Here is a 23,631-nt window from a genome sequence, read left to right on the forward strand (position 1 = left end):
CATGTGCACCAAATACATAAGTAACGATTCAGAATATATCCAAAACGTGTTTATTAAGCGATGTAAGAGGTTAGATGTAACAATGTAACTTTAACAAAGTGTTTGTGTTTGTGTATGTATGTGTATATATATATATATATATATATATATATATATATATATATATATATATAATCACTCACTCTCTCTCACACACACACACACACACACACACACACACACACACACACACACACACATACATACATACATACATACATATACAACACATTCTGGATGAATACTTTGTGAAAGCAGCTAGGGTCCTGATAAGTTTTTCAATTCTTTTTTTTTCTCTCTCTTTTCTTCGTTTGAGTTAAACAGTGTTTTTGTTCATTGTTGAGTATTGTATCGGTGTTTGTTTTGAATTGCAAAAATAATTAATTCTTAACAGCCCTCAGGCTTTGAAATGAAAATGGACTGTTTCTTTTCTGTGGTAAATGGGGTTTTCAGGCTTGTTTGCTGACTGATGTTATTATTGTTGTTGTTGTTATTGATTGTTTTATTATTATTTATGTATCTGAAGTGCTTGTTCATGTTTTGCAGTAGAACTCGTGGGCTGTTGGCACAGTTTGACGTGGATTCATTCACAGCTCCTCTATATACAGTCTGTGCAGAATCACTTTTTCCTGCAAGGTTGCTTGAGGTCAGTTGAGAATGTAGGGCACATGTATTGATATTTCCCTTGTGCCTGGTTTAACAAGAACTGACAGATCTGTCTATTTTGAAAACTATTTCACAAAGCATTTACTGACACACACTGTCCACAAGCTCCTCTCCATAATTCTAACATGTTCTAAATAAATACCCCTTAAAAAATAAATCCACATGCAGCAGTTTATACTGGCTCTGGGGTGTTTCTGTGTCTGGGATTAATGTGGAATTCAGCAGTGACAGTAAGAAAAGCCATCGCACAGGACGGGCCACAGGCAAGGAAGTTTAGTTATCAAAATACAAGGTGGGGGGGATGGGGGATGGGATGGGACTTATCTGCGGTTTCATAGCTTTCATCCTCAAGCTTTTTATTTTTCAATATAGATTAATCGCTTGTGAATCTCCTTTTAAACAAATTAACCTGTTACATCCCAGTTTTGCTTAAATTGAACAACCAGCTTTTATTGTTTCTAGGAACTCAATCATTCTTCTAGAATATTGATTGTTTGGCAGAATGCTATTAGTTGCGTATTTTAAATCAGAGGTGGCAGGATATTGAAGCAGTTACTCAAACAAAAGGTACTCCCATTCGCACACCATCACGCAGGTGAGAGGTCGTCCTCCACCAGCGTAGGGCTGCCGTGCACGCGTGAGACACCATCAGCCGACGGTGTCTGTCATGTTTGGTGTTGAGGTGGAACGCATTGAGCCACGCTTGTAACGGGCGCATGTGAAGCAGACCCAGCTGAATGGCCGATATGGCTGCAGCCATCAGACCCAGTAGTTTCTGGCACAATAGGAGGGTGACCTGCGATCCCTGTTGGAACAGGGAGAGGCAACCCTGGATAGCTGCAACTCTGTCGTCCAAGAGGTATGCGTGCATTGTACCAGAGTCCAGCCGGAGTCCCAAGTACTCTGTCACGTTCTGTCACGACTGCCATGTTGGCCACTGCTCCGTCTCGTGACTGGGGACAGATCAACCAGTCGTCAAGGTAGTTTATTACTCTAATCCCCTGCAGCCGCAGGGGGGCTAGGATAGCATCCACACATTTTGAAAACATACAAGGAGCTAGGGAGAGGCCGAATGGTAGCACAGCGAACTCGTAAACGCTTCCCTGAAAAGAGAAGCAGAGATACTTCCTGTGCTCTGGACGAATGGGAACATGAAAGTATGTGTCCCGTAAGTCCACGGTGGTGAGCCAGTCGCCCGGCCTGTTGGACTGGAGAATGTGATGGTGAGTCAGCATCTGGAACCTCCTTTCTTTTAAGAACCCATTGAGGAGCCTCAGGTCTAGGATAGGGCAAAAGCCGCCATCTTTTTTGGGTACCAGAAAATACCTTGAGTAGTACCCCTCTCCGTGGGAGGTGGGGTCTACGAGACGAGTGGCTCGCTTGCACAGCAAGGTGGCCACTTCCTTCTGAAGTACCGAGGCCTGGAGAGGGTCTGTCACGAAAGTATTTGTGATACCTCGAAAGGGAGGCGGTCCCAAGCGGAACTGAAGCGCAAAACTGAGCTAGACAACGGGGGGAGCACTGGCTTCCGAGGCTACCTCGAAGCCAGGTTCTTCCTCAGCAGGAGGTTTGAAATCCCCTCCTACCTGCATGTCAGAGGCCGCTATAGAAAGCGCGTCCTCTTTCACTAGCTGGGATGCCTCATCCCATCCATCTTGATCTCCCCTGGGGAGGGTGTGGTATGGCAGTTGGGGCTGCAATGGAGCTGGGACTGCGGCCGGGGCCTCAGGTGCTTGTTTGGCCAAGAGCTCCAGGACCTGGGCCATCTGGGCTTTGAGGTCCATAATGTCCCTCGCCTGCCTGGAACGCTTCACCCTTCTCGTCTGCGGAGATGGGGAGCCACTACGGGAGGCCTGGCATTGGGGATGTCCAGCAGGGGGTCCTGGGACAGGTCATGGAGGAGGGGCTCTGGGGCTCCAAGAGCCGCCGACGGTCCTGCCACCGAGGATGCGGAGCTCGCCTTCCTGGCCCTCTCCAACCTATTTTCCTTCAACCGGGGCTGAAAAGCCGCACAGATGCTGCAGGCCACGTCCTTCTCGAGGGACAAGGTGGCATGTTGGACGCCCAAGCACCATGCACAGAGGGTATGTTTATCCTCCTGCAGGATATTTGCATTGCAGGCCGTGCAGGAGTGGAACCCCCGACTTGCCTGACATGGGTCTGGTGTTCTGCATCGGCTGTGCATTGAACACCGCTTGCACTGTGCTCAAGTACCGTGTGCAAGTCGTTGATTCTGGGAAAACGGCGAGCCAGCTTTCAGCACGAATGCAAGGGAAATACAATCAACTTGATTCGACTCGAGAAGCTCTTTTCTATCAACACGCTCACCTCAACACAGAGGTCTTACCGTACCGTCTTGAGAAGGAAAAAGTGAAATGGCTTCCTTAGGATGACAGTTTTAATCCCTCGTGGGCGGGATCAAGTGCATCATCCCAGGAAGGGGCCTATTGGCAGCTCTGGCATAGAGAGCTAAGCAATACCTACCCAATGGGCAGGCATATCCCATACATAATGTTCATTGGTGGTCCTTCAAATTGAAAGGGAACTAGGCTTGAAGTTTTAGGTTTTTATTTTTTGTGAACTGATTCAATGTCTTAATTAAACTGTTAATTATTAAACAAAGTCGCTTCTTTTTACCTTGATGTCCTGATTTGACTTGCTGATTCTGTTTCACCACCTTCATTATTCGAACACAAGAGCAAGCAATGACATTAATCACTTCCCCCAGATGCTACTTTAACTTGCATTCCGTTCTCGCACTTGCCTGGGAATTTGGTAGCTTCCAATGTGTCTGTTTCATGTTGTGTTGTTCTTTCCCGCTAATTTAACAGAATGTTCTCATAATTAGGATGTAGCGGCTTAAGACTGAAAGGCAAACCGTGAAAAGGAAAATAAACACCGAAAAATTCAAGCCATACTTAAGAGTATGAAAACAATGTGCGCGGTAATCAAAAAAGATCTTATGCTTATGCTGGTGTTGGTTTCAGGATGCAATGAATCAACACGTACTTGAAAGGCAGCGGCATTGAAATTTGCAAAAGATTTAAAACAATTTGTGTGACCTGAGACGGGCAAGCATTCATTACTTTCGCAAAATAATTTGTTTTGTAAATGCATTATCTAAATCAATGTTATTAAATTACATACTGCCTTTTGTTCATATTACATCTGCTGGCTTTTACAGTGTAGGTAAGACGTACATAATTACAGGAAAGCACGTCGGAGACAAGTAGAAAATGCATAAGTTATGGCCCCTCTTTTAAGAGACCATCTGTGTTGAGGCCGCTGTTAGACTGTCCTTTGAGTGGTCTCTTAATACAGGTTTGACTGTATGTACTGTATATGTGTGTGTGTTTTTTTAGTGATTTGAAGTAACTATTTTTCCACACACCCACACCACCATGTGACTTAATCACCAAAACTATTTAAAGAGATGAGTGTTTAACTCTGCCTCCAGGCGAGGTCAATAATAGCATCAGTTACAATGTGTTGGAAAGGTCAGTATTCAGGGTGAATAGTGTAGTCCAGTGACTCATCATGTGAATGGTCTTGGGTGGAATGCAGTGTGTAATGACATGCCCCTGGCTAGTGAATTGGGGGTAGAATTGGTTATCAGAACCATGTGAAATTAAACTAGTGAGCCATCTTTGGTGTCCAAGTGATAAAGCACACAAAACAATTCCAGTAAACCTTACTAAGTCTACATTGATGCCACTTTGTAGGTCTTATATTTTATATATATATATATATATTTAAATTATAATTTCAGGGATGGAACTAAGGCTACTATTGCATTATCAGGTTTTAATACAAGCTTGATTAGCCACAGTGCATCAGTAAAAAGCTCAGGTGTGTCTGAATAAACTCATAGTAAAACCAGGAATGGATCAGAATGCTATGCAAGGGGTGTGTCATTTCCATCGCTGTATTTATTTATTTTTTCTTTGAGATATAGAGATTAAAACAAAAATGTAAAAAAATTGCACTCCACAAGTGACCTCTCCTCAGGAACTAAAATATGTACAAGAAGGGCTCAGGGAGCGATGAAATCAAATGCATGTTTACTATAATGCTTGTGCCTTTTATACAGGAAACCGTGACCCCCTAATAAATTATTGTAATACACCTGGTAAGATTTACCTGAATTATTTTGTAAGCTCTCTGTCCTTTTAGGTAATATTTTCATGGAAGTTTGGAGAAGACCTTACCAAAGTGACCTTTTCTAAGAGATTATTCTGCCCTCATGGATCAACAATGGGGGCAGCACAGTCTAGATGTGGGTGGCAGAGGCAATGCACTGTACTGTGTTGTTGTTGCATCAGAGAGGAAACCTCCTTCTCTGCTGTAAGATAAGAAATGTGTACAGCTATTTATATTGAGCCCATGCTGGTTCAGCTTGCTGACTTCCCCATTGTCTTACTGTACACAGAATCTATTTAACTTGCTTTCTTTCCAGAAACTCTTTTAAATGCTTCTATTTGTAGACTAAATAATATATTTATTTAACTGTAGCAGTGATGTAAATCTCTTTGGACACCAGAGAAACAGTGAATAATTGCAGGGAAATTGAAATAAGCATAACCACTAACGTTTGAGCCTGTGTGTAAACTGCAGGTTAAAGAGTAGATTATGTCTTTGTGTGAGGGCTGGGCTGGACAGCAGTCTTGAGTCGTGTGGGCTGACTACCCAAGAACCGCGACCAATCCGCTCTGTCCTCAGTCCTAGACAAACAGTAAAGCTCTCCATTTCATTTCCATTTTGAACAAGTATATTTATCACATCATAGCTCTCCATCTGTGGGCTTCAGGATCTTATTTTTAAGTGATAAACAAGCTTTGTATTTTCGAAGTAGCTTTCTGCCTGGACGATTCCAGTATTTACTGAACTGCAGTTCAAATGCATTGCTTAGTCATGCTCCAGTCGAAGCTTCCAGACAGACACCCATTGGTGTTTTCTAAAAGCGCAGAAGCGAAACACTCATGAAGTCAAAGGCTTGACCGTTCAGGTCCTTTCTGCTTTTGCGAACAGTCTGGAGATGCTCTGTACCTGCCCAGTATGTTTGCTTGCCTGCTATTCGGCCTCTTCTCTCGGAAAGCCCCTCCTGGGATGCTTTGTTAGACCACTAGCCAGACGTCGGTTGCAGTCGCACGATGACGCATGCACAGCACGGCCAGAGGCCATTCATGTTCATGGGGCTCTGCCTGTTAACTGAGGAAAGCAGGTCCTTCTTGGAAATTGGATTGTTTATGCAGCACGGATTGAAGAAGCTTTTGATTGCTACAACACAGTGACGTGAGCTGCCAGTTCATTATACTGTAGTTCGCCAGGCTATTGCAGTCTAGTAACTTTGGACCAGGTTTTAGGTATTTTTTTAAAATTTCATGGATGTCCTAGATCAAAGTGGCTGGAGAGTTTGCTTGATTCATTACGTCTGTGATTTGGGCATATTTATTGTTTGTCAGAAAACCCTTGATGCAGGCTTTTCAAATGATGATCGTGTTATGTCATCCCTCACCCCCACATGGATTTAATAATTAGAAGAAGGGTAATCGGGCAGGCACTTTTGACATGTTCAGACCTGTTCTCCCCATGTGTTGCATTAGTTCCACAGCTGTTCCATTAATGCAAGCACACGACTCCTACCTTGAAATTCTTTCTACATCACATGTGGTTTATGTGTCATTAACCACAAGAGGAGCAAACCCCTTCTCAGTCTGTGGTCCACATTAGTTAATGACCCTTTTACAACCATTTCACAAGCACTGTGTCAAATAGATGCCTGGTCATCTCTGGGTGTTTTTGTTTGGCTCTGTCCTGTCATCAAGCACTGAGGTGAAACAAACAGACTCCTGCAGACCTTACCCCCTGCCCGATAGTTTCCTATGACATTGATCAACACCTCCATTCCCTTGGGGTCCCATCCTTGTCATAGTCCTCAGATGTACAGCTGTGCAGTCTTTCTGACAAACCTGTGCAGATGGGATGAGCCTGCACAGCGTTAAAATCCTTGAGCAATACTTTATCTGTGTTCGCTGTATGCTAGTTTGCATAATGAAAAAAAGGTATTTGACTGTCATCATCCTGTTGGTGGGAGATATGGGATTAAAAAAAAAAAAAAAAGTGCCCCAGCGAGAAAGCTTACTCACAACGTGTAAAAGACCTGCATTTGAAAGTGAAGTAAGACTATCTGGTTCTTGAACTCTAACAAGGCTGAAGGTGAGGTGGAAGTGTCTGTTCATTTGTTTTTGAAGGTGGTTTTACTGCAGTCTGGTTTGCTTTGTGGGGCCCGTCTGAAAGGTATGCTGAGTGCTGCGGTTCTTTTCTTATTGATTTGCTGAACTCCATTTTACAATAGAGCTCAGACTGAGCTGCAGGAGAGTGTTCAGTTTACTGTAATGTGTCTAAATTAAATTGCCCTACTGTGTTTCGTTTGGTTTCCCTTGAGCTGCTGTGCATGTTAGTCTTTTGATGTGCTTTAGAAAATGAAGGGCTTCTCAAATCCATTAGCAGAAAGGGCAGTGGTTGTGAAAGAGATAAGCATCTTTTTTTTTTTTTTTTTTTTGGACAAACATCATGCAGCCCCCAGAAAAACAACCTTATGTAAGGGTGGTAATTTTAGGATGTTGTGTTTTAAAGTTGTCTTGCACAGGCCATGTAAAACTGATTACGTCATACGGAGCCTTCTCTTGTGAAAAAACAACCAATCAGTACACCACAGCCGGTACATGAACAAAATATTTTAGCTTTTATGAACGTAATAATGTTGCTACTTATTAACTATCAGATGTTATTGGTTTAAGAAACATACTTCCTCTTTCATTTCTGCTTTTCTGCCTGGGCTCCTAGATATGCAGTAGTTGTAGCGGACCAGAGCTGCAGTAAGTTTACCTGCAAGAGGAAAAAGATCAGAGGAGGAAACCCCCCTCCCTTAGAGAAGGAGTATTGTGCTTTCGTAATAGTTTTAATAGTCGGTTACAAGGTGCTTATTTAGGGCAAAACCTGGCAGTCTACTAAAGTGTCTTTCAGTTTTATCCCAGTGAAGCAGAACAAGGCCAGATCATGAGCATGTAGTGCTGCATCAATAAGTGTGTATCTCCTAGGCTGGAGCAAAACAGGTAAATACTTGCTGCGCTAAACCTGTGGGTGCTTGTTTATCTTTACATTCATCCAAGTGTGTTACACAGTTTAAGTAGGGCTTAAAGTCTTGGTCTTCACTTTGCATTAGTATATTTCAACAGTATGTGCAGGATTTTGCTTTTAGCTGAATGGGTCGTGTAATGAATACTCGTTAAAATTTAGTTAAAAGCTCTTTTTAACTAGATGCGGTTTGTAAAAATTCACACGTGTAAATTCTAGTATGCGAGTCTGGTTATGTAACGCAAATCCTAATGAATGAGAATCCTATTTGGAAGTATGCAAAGGCATTTGTCTCTGTTCTTTTAAGTCTTATGAGGTCCTGCCATGGTGAAATGCAGTAAACCAGGCTCAGATGAATACTGCGTATAAAGTAATGATGCTTATTGCCCTGCCGAGTGCTAAAATGGTAACTTATTCAGTGAGTCGTTTGTTGCTGTGGGTTTCTTCCAAATATTTATTTAAAGGTCAGGATTGTTGGAACAATTACTCCAATAAATAGTCTGCCCTCTGGCATGTCTTCTTTTTATTTTTTGGCAATTTTTTTAAACCTTTTGGTAAGTGATCTACAAAACATCTTGCAGTGCTTTGCAGTATGTCAAGATACTGTTAAAATAAATCCAGTAAAAATCCATGTTGCATAAATGCCTGGTCAATGATTTAAAAAAAAACCCAAAACAAACACAAAGTTAAAATGCCTATTGCTTGCCATTTGTCGTGTGTTTTTCCTTTTACATTCTGCTTTTAGTTTAGGGCAGAGCAAGGGCCTTTCTCGCCTCTCTTGGTCTGTCTCCTGGGTCTCAGCCGGCTGTTAGACCTGCAGACTCTCGCTCGTCTGTTCCAAGTTATTGAATGCCTGCTCAAAAACAATGTGTTTCTGAGGAGCATGTGACCTGATCAAAGCTAAAGATCCTTGCTTAAAAACGGGAATATGGGTGAGTTGGTTATCTAATCAGTAGTTGGTACAGTAGATGATAATGTCTAAAGTGCACAGCACACTTCCTTTGTTTGCAAGTTATATATCATTTTCAGCTTGTGTCACTGTTTGTCATCTGTGTTCCATAACAATGAGCAGTTATGAGCTCAGCATGCTTCATCAATCCCGTGGCTTTGTTTTGCACGGGCATGTAGAGCATCAGCTGAAATGTGGCTAGGAGTGGTGCAGCTAATTTGTTTTCTACAAGGATATTTGGTGGTAAAAGGTTTATCGTGAATGAGACATCATTCATTTTTTAAAATTCTCATTTAGAAATGGATTCCTGATGACACAGGGATGCTATTGTCTTTGCTCCTGCTGGATTCAAAAAGCTAAAATGTCAGCATAGTCTTTGTTTTATTGATTCTGCAATGGGTTTGTGTGGTGTGGGGGGCACAATTTAAACAGCTTAAACAGACACTGTCTTAATAAATCCCTTTACTTCACTGGACCATGATTTCCAGGACACTGAAGCCCTGAGTAGTATGGCAGGACTGTCTAGACCTTTCCCTTTTTAAAGTTTGTCTTGTACTCTGAAGAATTTTTATTGGTTATTGATGCAAAACAGCAAGTGTTTATTGGAGTAGGTACAGCTAAATGCCATGCATTCTTCATAGAGCGTGTTCGTCAGCTGCCTGTGCTTTGGAAAGCCTCTGGGGGTAGGAATGGGAGGGGGAGACTGCTGGAGCATAAAAACGACAGTACTAAATAAAAACACACTGTTTAATGGGCTCCTGCAGAGAAAGCAGCCACACTGCCTGTGTTTATAAAGCAGTAAAGTGATGAGCTGTTACAGTTGTACAGTCTTGTTTAAATCTCTCGTTTAAGTCCCCAAACAGTCTCTCCGTGTTACAGTAGAGCAGGTGTTTTTTTTTGTTGTTTTTTGGGGTTTTTTTTAAACCTGATTAACTTGTACTTTTATTTCTGGCTTAAGTGGAAAAGCATGGGTGGCAACTAATTATTACGTGTGTGCGTGCGTGCGTGCGTGCGTGCGTGCGCGTGTGTGTGTGTGTGTGGTGGTTGTACAACATCCACACACATTATATGATTCATGATTTTTGTCTCGCAACAAAACAAACATACTGCAGCATTATTATAAAATGACAACACAATGTAATCTTACAAAGTGTTTTATTTTATACTCTCATTTAATTTAGGAGATTACCTAAAATGCCAACGGATTCCAGCTAAACTTGTCTCCACTTTATGGTTGGATTATGTGATATGGTAACTTGTACATAAGTGGACTGCATATTCACTGGTCTCTGATACAGCTGGTTGTGGTATCCACTTGTCCCCAGTACAGAAACCGGTATGGCAGCACAATCCTGTGTATCCCTTAAATTGCGAACAGTTCAATAAAGGTGAAATACTCGGTATCCCATTAAAACCAATCTTTAATTTATATCCATTTGTTTTAAAAAGCGTAAAACAACGCGTTTCGACTTCATCAGGTTACAAAATCTGTAAATGCTAGCAACATCATGATTCATTGTGTTATATATTCTTTGTCAATTAGCAATTACATTACATCATCGATTTGCATGATCATTAATTAGCTAACATTTACTTTAACAATTAAAAACTTTTCTAAAGAGTAAATTAGAACAACATACAAGCAGAACATCTGATCAGCAGTCATTCAACAGTACATCTCGGCAGCAGTCAGCAGTCATTTCCCAGGGCGACTTGCAATGGTTGCAAAGTGTCACATTACAGATACGAGCAGTTATAAAGTACAATAACTTGCAGTAAAAGTATTTGCTTATACGAGTAACATCCATTAAGAGCACATAGTAAGTACGATAAATGGATGCCAGTGATTTAAATTACAAAAAACATGAATATGGTTACCTATAAGAGTAAAATCAAATACAAGAGCAGCAGAGTTTTGGATGAGCTGGAGCGGACAGATAGCAGCAGGGAGGCCAGCCAGGAAGGAGTTGCAATAGTCAAGGAGGGACAGTACCAGGGCCTGAACTAGGAGCTGTGTGGAGTAGTCGGTGAGGAGTGAGAGAATTCTGCATATGTTGCTGAGGAAGAAGTGAGAGGAGTGTGTGAGAGTAGGAGAGGGAGGGGTCCAGGGTGACACGAGGTTCTTGGTGAATGAGGAGGGAGAGAGGGTGGTGGATTGCAAAAGACTAATTATAGTTAGTGGATGGGTTTTTTGTTTGCATGTACTGTGCTGTATGGCTGCTAATGTTGTGTAAAAGCCTTGCTGTGGGCTGATATTTGTGTGTCACTAACTATAATTGGTCTTTTGTAATTTTGGTGTATTTATTGCTTTATTTAGACCTGGAAAATGAGTCCTCTTTAGCAGTGTACTGTAGTTACTGTACCGGTAATGCTGTGGCATTTGGTATTGTAGCTGCATACTGCAATGTACCTGTAGCCTGTGCTGAATACTGATGTATAGTATAGTATAGTATAGTACACTATAACAAGCCAAGCTCAAGGACATTAAAATATGCCTTAATGATGTATTGAATGCATAAAGATTAGATTGCCTTCTGAAAGCTTGATGCTGCTTGTAAATACTGTGCATTGATGTTAACCACTTTAAATATAGCACTGCTTTTCAAATAGGCAGGAAAGCTGCATGCACATTCTGTACAACGTGTTCCTTGCACTGCAGTAAACCTTTGTATTTTTGTGCCTCTTTTATATTTATGAATCCAGATGCAGATCTGCTGTCCTTGATGGTATGACTATGGGGGAGAGTTACAGGAAATAAAGCTCAAGGTGAGATCAGGTAGGTTTCTTTCTGTCTGTTCTTATCTAGAGGAGCTCTGCAGCACAGTGGGGTCTCCCTGATGCATTGTGAGGAGAGAGTGGCACAACAGGATATGTTAATAGTATACCTGCTGTCTTTATAGTCTGCGAATGTGTTTATAGTATAGTGTCTGAATTCCACAGGCTTTTCTCCAGGTCTGGCCTGGGGATCTACTTAGTATGCAGGAGTAGTTCATTAGCAACCGTGGCAGCTGTTTTTTTACATGGTACCTGCTATAGTGCATTAACAGAGACACGGGACAATATAACTATAGTACCACAAAGAAAGGGAGTGGGAATGGCTTTGTGAGAGCCTCATCTGCAGTTTTGTTCACAGGGATATTGTATTGCAGATTTATAAGTCTGGCATTGGATTGATCATTTGTTAAGATAGTTATCCATTAAACTCCAGGCACCCCACTGATGTGTGAGTCAATGGGGGCATTAAGGTTATCCCTAGACGTGATAGTTTAAATTCAAAGTAGTTTGTTGTTCCTCATACAGTTGATTTTAGCAATAGAATAAATACCTTCCTGAAAGACACCTGTGGGGGGCTGTGTTCTGCAAGGCACAATAGACCTATAGAAATCTTCAAGTGAACTATTAATCTTATTGACATTGGTTTAAGTAGAGAAACAATTCTGGAAAATCCTGCCGTTATTTAAAAATAAATAATAATAATAATAATAATTAATAAATAAATTAAAAAAAAAACCTTGCTGCATTATTCCCAGTCGTATTTCGACTTCTGTAAAGTTTCTGGGGTTTACCTTAAACTACTCCAGTCTTTGTTTGTTTATTTCCTAAAAATATACCAGCGGAACTGTACTGTACTGCACTGTACTGCAGTGAAACACTTTGAAAAGCCACATTGCCTTCTGGATACACTCTTGGTGGTGTTATTGCTTTTTCTCTCTGGCTGCTTTCTACTGAATTGGAATTGTCAGACATATTACAGCTGGTCCAGATTCCGATGGCACAGATGCTGCTTGCACTCTCTTCGTTGCAGAAAACATTAAACATGTCGCTCACAGATCAGTATTAATGTATAACCAGGTATTAAGTCCCTGGCATGGGATTTAGTATCCACTGCTGTGGGGTGATCATTGAAGCCCTCCATCAGCTTCTCCTAACATGCATATATCACTGAATGGGCAGGTACAGGATTTTTTATTTCTACTACAGCTGGGGAGGAATATGGGCTTTTAAAGTGCTGGCTGGGATGTGTGGTTTCCCCAAATGTTCTGCAGGCTTGTGCAGGAGAGGGAGACTCCTTGGATTCCATTGACACTGCCAGTGTGGCTCCTAAGGAATGCGTACTGTCGAGGATCGCTTGTTTTGTGCTTGGCTGCAGTGAGCCTCTGTCCCGACGTGCAGCTGCCTGCACGGGGATGTCTGGTTTGTGACAAGAACCAGACTTGCAGGCACACGCCGCTCCCACCCTCCCTCTCCCTCCACGCCACTCCCTCCCTCTCTCGCCATCGAAGTTGGTTTTGTACAGTAGTTTTAAAGTGGGTGTGTTATCAGAGTTCTCCTATGTGCTGGCTTATAACAGCTGTCAAGTGAACTGCTGAAGAGTTAATTTGTGGGTGGTTTTAAAATGAACACTTGCTTGACCTTGAATGTATTTGACAGACCAGCACCTGCACCTGTTGCTGTGACTTGCTTGCAATCTGTGTTGCAGAAAAAGTCAGGAAATTGTTAAGACCCTACCTATCACATTGTCACAAAGAATGCATCTTCTGATACAACTGAGACTTGGAACAATGCCTAAAATTCAGATGTACGGCTTGAAAATATTCAGACTACACACTTTGCATGAAGGCATGTTTCTGCACTGCAGACTTGTGACCACAAACCTACTCTGCTGTCCTCTGCAGTGTTGTGGAGTCTTGGCCACAGTGACGAATTGATAACATTCTGATATTTATACACATTACTGGAACACCATGTATGTGGTTTTGTATTGTTCAGTACATAGACTGGATGTATTTATACAGCTGCGCATTCACACAGCTATTGGTGTGCAATCAGAAAACCTTTGCAACTGACCCGCTGCTGCTAAAGGATTCGATCCAGGTTGCTATAACCAGACTGCAGTGCTTGCTTGTTTGGCTCAACATTCAAGTGGTAGAACTGAGCCTAGTGCCAGCATATGTTGCTTGTTTGTTTAATGAATAGCTTGCAAAATTAGCTTACTTTATTTTTATGACTTTTTCACTGGCAGAACGTTAACTAACTTGCTTACCGGTGTGAACTGCATATTTATAGTTGAGGGCTGGAGGATCTATAGAGCAGTAACAGATGGGGTCTCGATCTGTACCTCTTTTCCAAATATCCGTACCTCAAGTAGCACAGTATGCTCCAGTACTGATCTGGAATAGCTCCATATCATCCCGAGGAAGGATCTGTAACTGCAGTACGCAGTAACACATAAAGCCTGTTCCACATTTCCATCCCCTTATAATGGGGTACAAGCTGCCAAGTGGCTTTGTCAAAATTAGAGGCGGGGTCAATTCCTATTTAAAAATCAATTCCCAATCCCAGTTCCCATGTAATCAATTCCAACACATCATTGATCAAAATTGCAACTGGCAGTATTCTGTTAAAATGAGCTTCTCACAGCAGTGGCAACAAGGGCTGTCTTAGAACATGGTATTCAAGGCTTCTGGCCTCAAGGCTTTGCTGTGGATTGATTTTATATTAGGCTATGGAAAACAAGGACTATGTCCCTCTGGTGTTCTTATTGCTTTCACTTCACACGTTTCCTGTCTTGTTAGTACATTGGTGGTGAATCTTGTAGTTCAGCTAAGTGCATAATTTGTTTTGGGCACAGTTTGTTTCTTTTGTAGGTACAATAGGTTTATTGAAACTGTTGTAGTTCCGTATCTCTCACCCCCAGGTGCAGTTTACTGGAAAAGGAGATCTGGGCACTTCGAGGTATTGTGTGTTCCAGGAAAAAAAAATATATATATACATCCCTTTTGCATATGCTTTGCACTTGATAGATTCAACGATGCCCTTTCTTTTTCATTTGCTTGGCATGTAAATTGAGAAGGAAACGCAGGGTATAATGCTCCACTATTTGAATAAAGGACGCTCTCTGGTTTGAAATCATACAAAAGCACATGGTAGTGGTTTGTGCATTATTACCTCTTTTACATTGATAAGGAGCAGCAGCGTAAAAATATATATTTATGAATAGATCAGTCATGGCAGCTATTGTTTCCAAGGGTTTGTGACTTGCTTCCTCTTTTGGCAGCTGGAGCAGTTTGTTAAACTCCTTTTTGACAGCAGACGTTATATCATTTTATTAGGCCAGTCGAGTTCATCTGGCAGAGATGAGTCTTCTAAAATTAGAAAGACGCGTGACAGATCTATCCTGTATGTCTATGGGATTAACATGGTTCCCTTTCTTTATTTGTAAAAGGGACAATCTCGTTTCCATGACTGAACTGTTTTTAAGTTGTATATGCAGCATGTATTCTCTCTTTTTTATAAATAATATATGCATGTATATGTGTGTGTTTGAAAGGAGGTATACTTGCAGTGTACAGAAATGGGAACATTTAAAAATGAATTCTTGAGAAAAAATATTACTGCACTGTGTTTACTTTTATTTCTATAGAGCTGAAGTGCTTTTGTTTGAAATGTCCTGAAATTTAAAAAGAAAAAAGTGTTTGTTTTTAGTCATTTAAACCTTTTTGTGTACAAAAAAATAATTTCATAGTTTTTGTGCCATCAAACTCTGCCACTAGAGAAACTAGAAAGAAATTTTACAAATGATGTGTTCACAGGTACAAAGGTAAAGTATTTTACAATGTACAGTAGTATCTGTGGTTGTGACCGATACTAATAAAGGCCTCTATCCATAAACCCCATAACAGTATATGTTTAAGGAAACTGAAAATTGCCTTGTGTACAGCACAGCTCAATAAAGGCACACTAATAAAAGTGGTGCTTCCTGTAGTCGGTTGGTTTACTTTAATATACTGTTGAATTTGCACCCCATGCTGTTTACACAGTTGCAGAATGTTCAGACAAAGGTATTGGTGTGCTGTGGTTGGTATTGCTACTATTTGACAGCGCTGTAAGCTGGGGTTTGACAGAGGGCTATTGTGGGGAGATCTTTCACCCATCTGGAATAGACAGTGCCATATTGTTTCCTGTGTTTAGCACTCTCTGTCTCCATTTTAGCGCTGAAGCAGTGGTAACTGTTTGCTGGCTATACGTGTCTTTTTGTTTGTCTTTTAGAAAATGATTAAGCTCTTCGGCAATGCACGACAAACCGCAGGGCACATTGTTTTTGAGCTTCGAGTGACGTGAAGTTATCCGAAATAGAATGAATCAAGACCGTGTCGGAGTCAAGTGACTAAAACCATTCTGTTGGATTAGAGGAGAGTGAGGAGAAAACAATTCCTCTTGACCTCTGCTAATAAAAAGGCTGCACTTGACTGGGTCTGTGATGTTTTTAAACCCGTGGCACACAGCTCTGGCCTGTGAGATTCACTGCAGTCTGGGTTTTTGTTTTAACCAGGTACTAAATTGGTTAACTGACCCCTAACGATCATTCACAGACTTATTAACCTTTTGATTAAACCCTCAACCCTGGGATTCTGTGCGCCGTACTTCTTAAAATAGCCCTAGTGAAATAACTTTGAAACACTGTGAACTTGAAAGACTTCCTCCTCTCCTTTGGATGAATAGATTTATATTCTGTAGTTTTAATTATTATTATTATTATTATTATTATTATTATTATTATTATTATTATTATTATTATTATTATTATTTATTTCTTAGCAGATGCCCTTATCAGGGCGACTTACAATTGTTACAACATCATTTTTACATACAATTACCCAATTTTACAGTTGGGTTTTTACTGGAGCAATCTAGGTAAAGTACCTTGCTCAGGGGTACAGCAACAGTGTCCCCCGCCTGGGATTGAACCCACGACCCTCTGGTCAGGAGTCCAGAGCCCTAACCACTACGCCACATTACGTGAAATGGAATACAATCTGGACTTTGACAAGCTGACCCATATTTGTTAATCTTAGGAATTTGTTTGTTTCAGTTTCTGTTCCGTAGAAATACTTTTTCATCGTTAAAACTGTCTGGACAGTATAATACCTTCATGACACATTTTTTACCAAGTAACACAATTAGGAACACCAATCGAATTCTTAGTGAGGCTTTCTAAGAATTGATCAGCTCTGTGAAAAAGAATTTCTTTATTTTTGGCTCCATTTCAGGATATGAGCTTGCCGAAACGATGACACAACACACAACGGTTCTTGCTACACTGTGCTTGGGTAATACTGTACATGCAGGCAGAACTGTTAAGTGTTCTTTATTTCCTATTAAAAGAAAGTGTTTTTAATCTTTGACACCCAGATGGCTTGTTTTGGCCCCCGTTCAGCTGTTCTCGGAGTGTGGTGAGTTAGTGACTCGTCCTCATGTTAGTGATCTGTCTCTGGCACTGATCCTCCCAGTGTGACTCGTGCGTGTTGCTGTCCCGTGTCTGTGACCGGATGCTTTGTCTGAGTGATATCTCGCAGTGGTTCAGGATGGAGCGCCTCATTGGGCCCCCAAACTGATGAGTCACTTATCTTGATTCATTCATGAACTCGCTGTTCTTTCAGGATATGACTAATGGACCTGTATTTCCTCCAGCACCCCCCCCCCATCCCCTTTTTTAGTTTTTCAGATTGTGAAATGTTTTGCGTCCCTCATTTAAAAGATGCATGCTGCCATGGTCAAGCTGGTTATAAACATGAGACTGCTAATATACACCTGGCCAGGTCCAAGGACTGCACCAACATGAAAGCCTTGCCTCCTGAGATGATCATTTACATTCATAATGACGGTGATGTCATCCACGGAATTCACTTTGAGAGGTTATAGAGATACAGTACATAGAAAGGAGTTTAGCTGGAGTACAAAACTTTGACCTTCCTGTCTCTTCTTTTTAAGTGATATATTACAGCTTTTTCACAAATCATTGGGTGGCTGAGAAATATTTGTATCCTTTTTTTTATTTTCTTTAATCTTGAAGATTGCAATTCTTCTTGTACAGTATATTAAAATAGTCCTAGCACAGTATATTTAGTTGTGCAAGGTTTTTTTTCTTGTAATTAAAAATTAACAGAAGCAGTAAAGAGCAGAAGGAAGGTTGCTAGGCGACTGTCCTTATCGGTTTTCCGGTGCTATTAAAAGTTTTATAATGCTGCTGTTCCAGCCCAGTGGCCAGATGGGAACCGTGTAATAGAAAATGTACCTGACTAGCTTATCCATAAGGTCCACCTTTTTAATAAATAAATTATTTATTTATTAACAGCAGCCATAAAGGGTGGTGGGTGTGTTTGTTTTCCTTTTTGTTTTTTTAAATATACAGTAGCTTGGTCTTCAAAAACATGTGTATTGGGCAAATAGCTTGCAGCTGTGAGGTGGCATTCAAATCCAGCATTTAAAATGGGGTAGAGTAATGTGAAAACCATTATTTTTATAAAAATCCATTCATTTTTTCTTGCTTTTCTTTTTCTAGGTGCAGGATGTCACAAGCAAACTGCGTGCAGCTTACTGTATTAATCTTGTTTAAATATATCGTTCCCTCGGGGTAAACTGTGATTGGAGCTTTTTTTTTGTTTGCAGGATATGACACGTTCAAAGTGCAGAGCGTTTTGAGACTGTGAGATGCAGGGGGCTAGAATCCAATGTTATTGGCACAGTACCCCTAATGCAGACCTTTGCCATTCTGGATCAAGTCCTCGCTAACTGGAATTAAATAATTACTGTGTACTTACTGTGCGTGTGTAATAATTATGTTATATATATAATATATATATATATATATATATATATATATATAAAGTGTATATATATATATATGTTATATACGTAGTGGACTGCTGTGCGAACACAACATAACCACACCTGCTGTCCTGTGAATTTGTACCAGTAGTTTTTGAACTGTAGTTGATGTTTCTCAGGAATGTAAACACACTGACATGTGTCAAAGGGTACCGACCTGGAAATCCAGCAGTACTTTGTCCACAAACTGCCGCAGCAAAGACTGCATGAGTCACTGTTCCTCTGCAGTGGTGTTCAGGCTTCAACAGCAATGATCTGGAGCCACTCTCCACGTACAGTACGGAGACAGATGCTGTCACAGGGCTTAAATACTGTGTGAGCGGCCTAGAGTGCTGTCTGCTACTGCTGGAGAACAAAACTGTGCCTTAACCAAAGCCTGATGTTTGCATTCACTGAGCCAAGTATAATTTAGGAATGCTGAATCAGTTCTCTCTCTCTCTCTCTCTCTCTCTCTCTCTGTCGCACAGGCATACTGTCATTTTAAAACAACTCCCTTGATTATACACAGACCCTTGAGAAATGCTTTATTTTGCCACACATCAGACATTTTTTAAAACCTTTTTTTGCCACACTCCTTACCCCAGTTAATAAAATATGAGATTCTGTGCTGCCTGTAAATAACAGCTGAATTATTTTCCCCCAAGTTTGTGGTTTGTCTTGGTCCTCTTTTTTGGTATAGAACGTGTTTTTTTCTATAATATATAGTGTAGCAATAACAAGTTTATGCACACTATAAAATTGCATTCTCAAAAATTTATAATTTGCAAAACAAAAATAAGATTATCTTACGTCTTGTATTGGTCAAATCAGCTGTGTTGCTCTTTTCATTTCAGTAAAAAAGAAACCAAAGTTCGTTAACTTCTTGACTTCCTGGTTTGTGTTCGTCTGTCAGACTTTTCAAAATGGGGAAGAAGTTGTTCTATTTTTGTAGTCTGGATATATTATCCTACAGTAGAAATAACCTCCCTCATGATTGGGAAGGGAAGAAAGGGTTGTCAAGTAGAGTAGAACTCAATGATTATTTGAAGGTGTATTGTAGATATCTCTATTAGGGTTGGGGTCAACTCCTGTTTATCAGTTCCATTCCCTTTTTAAAATACATTGGGACTTGATTTTAAAAATGAATTGGAATTGACCGAACCAGACCCCTTGGTGATAATCTCACTGTAAACGCAGCCATTTGGCAGAGACTGTTCTGTTAGTTCTGCTATTCTTGTTTGTTCTCAATGCCACTGGGCAGAGGTCGTCATGGTTAAACTGAAAGCGTGAGATCACAGCATGTGTGACAGGTGTTTGTACAAGGCTTGTACTCCCTCTTTTGTATGAAAAGCTGTGTGTGTGGTTGGTTATGCAGGATCTGGTTCTAAAAAAATAGTGTGACAGTGTTTCTACGTTATTGGAATCTTAAGAATTCTTTGTACTGAATAATTTTTTTTGTTTTGCTTGGCAATATGATTGCATTTCTGACTATCTTGCTTTTGAACTACAGGCACAGACTCCTTCTGTATGGGTGTAGGCTGCCTTGCACTATGACTTTTTTATATTGCATACAGGTTATAAATGCAAAATAATAAAAAGAGAAATTAATACAAATCCTTATATTTGTTCCACGTGTTCTGCTTTCTGCGGGTGGTACTCTGCTGTTGTGTTTGTTGTGAAAACAGTAATGTTTTGTTTCTTTTTTCTTTTAAAAGGACTTCTTTGGCTTTAACCTTTTCCAGAAAAATAAGTTATCAAGTCATTTGGGTTAGTTCCTGCCTTATTAGTTTGTTTTAGTTGTACTCCAACAGCAACTATAATAATTAAAGTGCTTGTTTTTTTTTTTCCGCTAAACCAGCCCATGGTGCTGTAAATAACAAGCAATCATGTGTTTTTAAAAAAACAGGCCACAATGTGGTGTGTTGTTGTTGTTGTTGTTGTTGTTGTTTTGTTTTTTTTAATTTGTTTTTGTTTTTTTCCCCCAAGATTTAGAATCCGGTGTGGGAGCTTCCCACCTCCGTGCCCTGTGCAGTAAACATGTTTACCTGTGTACATGATCACGTGCTGGAATGTCTCGCAGATATTAAAAGCTAGCAGTCAATTGCTGTGTTCATTCTCATAATGGATCTACAGCACCTGGCCGCAGGGGGTTTTCTTTGGGAAGGTCAGCCGGTCTTTTTGTCTGCTTTTGTTTGTTTTGTTTCTAAACATGAACTGCTTTCTAAATTGGCTAAACAAGGCTTAAATCAGCAAGGCATTCATTGTTTAGAAAATAATGATATTGGACAATTTTTTAGCATGCTCAAGTGTCTTATTTTCTTTAATCATAATAATCAAAGACAGTGAAATCAGTAACTAGCGATTTCAACTTGAAGTATTTATTTTAGTTGATTTTTAATTCATGAACTCGCTTGACTGCGGGAGTTGTAGGCCTTTACAGTACTTGCAATGCTGCTACACATATTACTTATTAGAGGATTAGTGCAGAAGAGTAGGGACTACCAGATGGTCAAGTACAGCTAGGTACATGCATGCTCTTCATCCAGAGCTTGGGTGAGTTAGGTTTGAACTGATTGTTCAGAATGCTTGCAGCGAGTGTTTTGACGTCATTCGCTGCTGTGCAGGCTGTTTATTCCTCACAGTGATGCTCACGTTCCAGTTAAGAAGACCTGGTGTTGCTGGGAGTAGTACAGTGCAGTCTGGTTTATCTGCTGTCTCCTAATATCTGGAACATGGCTTGTCTTGAAGAAAGCTTCATGTGACAACATTTCGAAGTAGACTGTGTACATAGCAAACTGTGGCCTGTGCACAGAATAGAAGCGTAAACACCAGCCTGCTTTCACTACTTTTTGAAAATGCATGAAAACATTGCCACTGTAAATATGACACACCTTGTCTTGTGTTGGTATCCTTGTAGAGTAAGGGCATGACAAGCCTCAGTCAGATCACTTACTGTTTTGGTTTTGTTGGAACTGCATCTCATCTAGCTCACCCTACTGTATTGCTGGTAATCTGGGTGGGGTGTCTTTTGAAAACAGTGTTCTTATCTTCCTGCAAGCTGCAAGTAAATAGGTTCTTGTTTTGGTTGATTTCTCATCAATTGGCAGTTAAACCATGTCTGCAGAGAACTGTTTTAGCTGCTCTCGGGGAATTTAAGATCTGCCTTTATCTGGATGGAGGGTGTTTCTTCAGTGCCCTTTCCTTTCTGTTACAGTGCTTTAAAGGGTTTCCTGTTGCTTAAGGGTTTGCTGCTCTTGTTCCCAGGTCCCTATGATTGTCCTGGAGTCCCTTACCCACAATGCCTCCTGCCATGACGGACATTCTGGACATCTGGGCCGTGGATTCCCATCTCGTAAACGATGCCTGCATCACTGTGGACTTTCTGCTTCCCACCGGCATCTTCATCCAGATGGACGTCCCCCGAGAAGCTACCCTCCAGCACATCAAACTGGTGAGTGGAGGAGCCGGGACTGGGAAATAAATCTACAATGATGTACAGATGTGTTTTTATATAGCACCCTTCACGCCATGGCATCCCAGAGCACTGTACACAGTTTAAAAACAAAACAAGAGAGCTACATCCAATAATAATAAAAGCATGTTAAATATGTTTTCAATTTACACTTAAAAGATTCCAGCGTTTCAGCCGATGTGCTCCACAAACGAGGATCACATCAGCAGAAGGCTGTGGCTCCAATCGATTTTTAGGAGCATGTTTTTGGAACAACAAACAGTTGGGCATTTTATGATCTCAAACAGGAATATAGAGAGTAGTTCTTGGAGATAGGATAGCCCTAATCCATGATAAGAAATAAATATCTGTCCCAGTTTCCAGGCTAGAGCCTCATAAAAAGCAGTTCCTCGGACTGGAACGTGCTGGTTGGGTGCTGCTTGATGCTGGGCACTTCTGTGTGGCTGCGTACAATAAGGTTGTGTGCAGTCCCCATTGGAGAAAAATACCTAGGAGTGTGGCTCATTTTGAATTGAAGTGTTTGATTTAGTGGTGGTCTGTGATGGGAAGGGCTAGCAAGAGTAGATCCAGTAGTCTGTAGGGCAGTGCGCCTCTTCCTACTTGGGATTATCAACCAAGTATTAGGATCAGGGTTGGTGTCAATTCCTGTTTTCCATTTCAATTTCTAATTCCCATTTAATCAATTCCAGCACATCACTGATCAAAATTGCAATTGGCAATGCTGTATTCTGTTGAAATGAGCTTCTCACAGTGGCAAGCGGTTCAACAATTGCCACAATTCCAGTATGTCCCTAAAATATCGGCTCCAATTCCTTCTAAAGAATGTGGAATTGGGAATTGATTTTAAAAAGGGAATGGAATTGACCCCAGCCCGGCTTTATATTGTACAGTGAGGATGATGTTGTTTCTGTGCTTGACTTCCAAGTGATGTGTGGTGTTTGTTTTATCTAGAACTGCTCTCTATATTGTTAACAAAGCTGTGAGAGTATTGTTGCAGTGTATTTTTGCTGCTGTGCTTTAACCTGTGGTAGTGGTGGTTTCCTGTATATAATTTGATGCTAGTGCTGAGCGAGTGGCTATTTTTTAAAAAGTCTTCTCTGGATTAAAATATCCGATCCCTCAGTTCCACCGCTGCAAGGCTAAATTGAATTACAGCAGGAAATAAGCAAAAGGGGGGGGGGTTTATATATATATTTTTATATATAAGTGAACATTTATTCATCTAGTGCCAGTTTATCTAAATTCCAAATAATTCCAGTAGCTTGAGAAGGGCAGACTTGGGAAACCCTTATCTTGAACATTGCCCACTCCACAGTAGGTGTATGATGTGGGAAATTTGCCCATGAGAGAAATGCAGGCCCTGCATCCCAGCCTGGGGGAGGAATGTAATGGAAGTTAGGGGAGAGATTCCTGAACTGTATGAATAATCCAGGACTCTGACATGGACACATTTCAGAACAAGAAAACCCATGCTTGAAACACCTTGCCATGCTTTCTGTGGCTCATAACAGGAAACAGACAAAATGGGGACAAACAACACGTTTCCCAACTAATGACAAGTGCTGCCTTGTTTAAATAACAATCACACCACCTCCTGCCCCTTAAAATAGTCTTTTACTGATTTTTAAAATGTTCAAACACTCTCGTAAATTGCTTCCACAAACACATAGGCCCGTTCATTTTTGTTTGTCACACATCATTCACACCAGTTACTGCCCAG

The 23,631-nt window shown here is 40.9% G+C and overlaps 1 protein-coding gene across 8 annotated transcripts in view; it reads left to right on the plus strand.

The window, feature by feature from the left end:
- The window catches only part of LOC117423331 (phosphatidylinositol 4,5-bisphosphate 3-kinase catalytic subunit beta isoform), a 46,325-nt gene that overhangs the window by 1,012 nt on the left and 21,682 nt on the right, over positions 1–23,631 (plus strand). For 2 of the 8 annotated variants that reach the window (XM_034038919.3, XM_034038915.3), the window contains exons 2-3: positions 11,495–11,557; positions 21,704–21,890. In XM_034038919.3, coding sequence (XP_033894810.1) covers positions 21,738–21,890 — 153 coding nt within the window. In that variant the 5' untranslated portion in view covers positions 11,495–11,557; positions 21,704–21,737. Of the gene's footprint in view, positions 1–585; positions 686–11,494; positions 11,568–20,582; positions 20,604–21,703; positions 21,891–23,631 lie in introns of those variants that run through there. The other 6 variants (XM_034038913.3, XM_034038921.3, XM_034038916.3 and 3 more) reach the window with 5 other exon arrangements.

This window comes from Acipenser ruthenus, chromosome 17 (assembly GCF_902713425.1).
Source record: "Acipenser ruthenus chromosome 17, fAciRut3.2 maternal haplotype, whole genome shotgun sequence".
Classification (NCBI taxonomy): domain Eukaryota; kingdom Metazoa; phylum Chordata; class Actinopteri; order Acipenseriformes; family Acipenseridae; genus Acipenser; species Acipenser ruthenus.